Raw genomic sequence first — 2,505 nt, 5'->3', positions numbered from 1 at the left:
CTTTCCATGGTATAAAAACTTCTATAGAAAGAATCAGAATCTGTAAGTTGGAACTATTCTTTCCATGGTTTAAAAACTTCTCTTGAAAGAATCACAATAAGAATTTGTTACAAGCTAATCTTTACAGAATGTTGTTTGGTTTTACTATTAACACAAAGCTACTCAAGAGCTATCTGCACTAACCATCCTTACTTAAGCAGTGATATACTAGAGGGAAGGCAGCTAATCGACAACACCCACTGCCAATTCTTGGGCTACTCTTATACCAACAAACAGTGGAATTGACCATCACATTATAATGACCCTATGGCTGAAAGGGTGAGCATGTTCACACATTACAAAAATGTAACATATGTATTTTGTTAGAAAGTAAATCCTTCACCTGTCTGTTCACCAGTTCATCCACCATCCACATATAAAAAAAAAAATTACAGTTGGGTGTAGCAAATCAATCATATGTCAACCATCATACTAATCATCATCATGAACTTGTAATTATGACTCTAAATAGTAAAAAAAACAAAAACTATATATATTAAAGAACTGCTCATCATACAGAATTTTAAAATGTGAAGTTTATAGGTCACCTAACACAGTTTCTATCTCTCTGGTCACTCAGTGTCCAAATTTTTCTAGGCCTATTTTTAACTTGTGTGGACTTGTTTCAGTCAATATTAATGTAAAAGATTACATGAAACATTCAAGCTAAGCCTTAATAGCTATTGAAGTTTCTAACTGTAATGGCCTACCTTGAGAAGAGCCGTTAACATTAACGAGGTGTTACAGATCAAGAATTATATGCTTGTGAAAAAAATTAAAATAAAAGAAAGAGAAACAGACAAAACTCTTAAAATGTTTTACACTTTTTTCCCCCCTGGAAAACGTAGCACATTTGGCCAAATGTGACACTAATACTGAAATAAAGATACTTTGGCCACAAAGACTTGGTTCAACAATATGCATTGGAAGCTCGAAAATTAACTGGATAATGCTTGAAATGAAAACAGTTCTTTCAAAAATTTATTCAACTTCCTAGGTAAGTAGTCCATATACATCTTAGTGAATAGCTTAATTCCATTAGCATAATTTTTTTATCTTTAAGTTTATGGTCACGAAATAACAGACTGGATATTTCATTAGAAACTCAAGTTTTCTCAAACTTTAGACTATCTTACAAAGATGGAAGTTATCTTAGATTACAAGTCCAAGTCAATGTAAAATGTTAGTTTAACATACAGAATTTTTTAAAGCTACTGTAGCACTATAAAAAGCAATTTTAATAAATCATACTAACTATGTTACTGAAAAGATCTTACAAACTTGTTCATTTGTTATTAAGCACAAAGCTATACAATGGGCTATTTGTGCTGTGCCCACTGCAAGTACTGAAACCCAAGTTTTTAATGTTATAAGCCCTCATACCACATGAGCTACCAGAGGTCTCTTAACTACCCAGTATCATGTTTTTAAGTACAAAACAAGAATATTGGAATGAGAAAGTCTAACTACTACCTATAATCAGTATTATGTGAGCAAAAGGCTTAAGTACCACCAAAAATGAGCAGATATTTAGGGAAAACTAGTAATCTGATGAGAGACAGCTATAACTCCAATTCAAACTTAAGTAAAAGAGAGTGTATCAAAGAATATAGAATCTGCTATTGAGAAAACTTGTCTTTTTTAATAAAAAAAAATTAATAATAATAAAATAAATCTGATGGTGAACTGACTGTTATGGAATATCAAAAAAACTTCTTCATAAGTATTTCTTTACTTTCATTTAGTTACGTACTTAGATTTTTTTTAGTTAAATTTTCCAAGAAAACATAGCTAATAGCACACGAGGCCATCAATAATTGTTTGACTTACTTCCAGAAAGAAGATAAAGTCCATTAGGATCTATTGCCAGACAAGTGACTGCATCCAGATGAGCAACCATGGAGTGAACCATTTTTCCTGAAAAACACAGACATTATTCCATAAGTGGACAACTTTACGTGTACTTAAAGAACAGGTAGAACAACAATATACTGTTCAGAGTTCCAGCAGAAAAAAAAAAAGTGTTTGCCTGTATGAAATAAAGATGCAGTTGTTTTTCACAGACAACAACTAATACGTGTTACATGTAAATGGAAAGGCTGAAACATTATTATACATCAAGAATGATTACATGAACTGAAGCTATGCTTTGTTAAAAACACCACATAAATAACAATCCCTTTTTAGCTTTTAACACAAAGTAAACATGGATAATTTATGTATATCGTAATAACCTGAGAAATTACTGGACTTTTTGAATAAAAATTTATAAGAAACAACTCATCTGCAAAGAAAGAGACCAATACAGTATGGAAAACAAACACTAAAATAGTTTAATTGATAGCTATGGTGTTGTAAATGTTCTTTAACAACACCTTTGCAGCATCTATTCCTGTGGTGTTGTAAGTGTTCTTTAATACCACCTTTGCATCAGCTATTCCTGTGGTGTTGTAAATGTTCTTTAAT

The 2,505-nt window shown here is 31.6% G+C and overlaps 1 protein-coding gene across 1 annotated transcript in view; it reads right to left on the bottom strand.

Annotated features, from left to right (window-relative positions):
* Positions 1 to 1,982, bottom strand: part of LOC106476967 (striatin-3-like) — a 5,113-nt gene extending 3,131 nt beyond the window's left edge. The window contains exon 1 of the mRNA XM_013937580.2: positions 1,870 to 1,982. Within this exon, the coding sequence (XP_013793034.2) occupies positions 1,870 to 1,951 (82 nt within the window). The 5' untranslated portion in view covers positions 1,952 to 1,982. The remainder of the gene's footprint in view (positions 1 to 1,869) is intronic.
* Positions 1,983 to 2,505: the final 523 nt, after the last annotated feature.

This window comes from Limulus polyphemus, unplaced genomic scaffold, assembly GCF_000517525.1.
Source record: "Limulus polyphemus unplaced genomic scaffold, Limulus_polyphemus-2.1.2 Scaffold12313, whole genome shotgun sequence".
NCBI classification, from domain to species: domain Eukaryota; kingdom Metazoa; phylum Arthropoda; class Merostomata; order Xiphosura; family Limulidae; genus Limulus; species Limulus polyphemus.
This window is presented reverse-complemented; position numbering and strand designations above follow the sequence as displayed.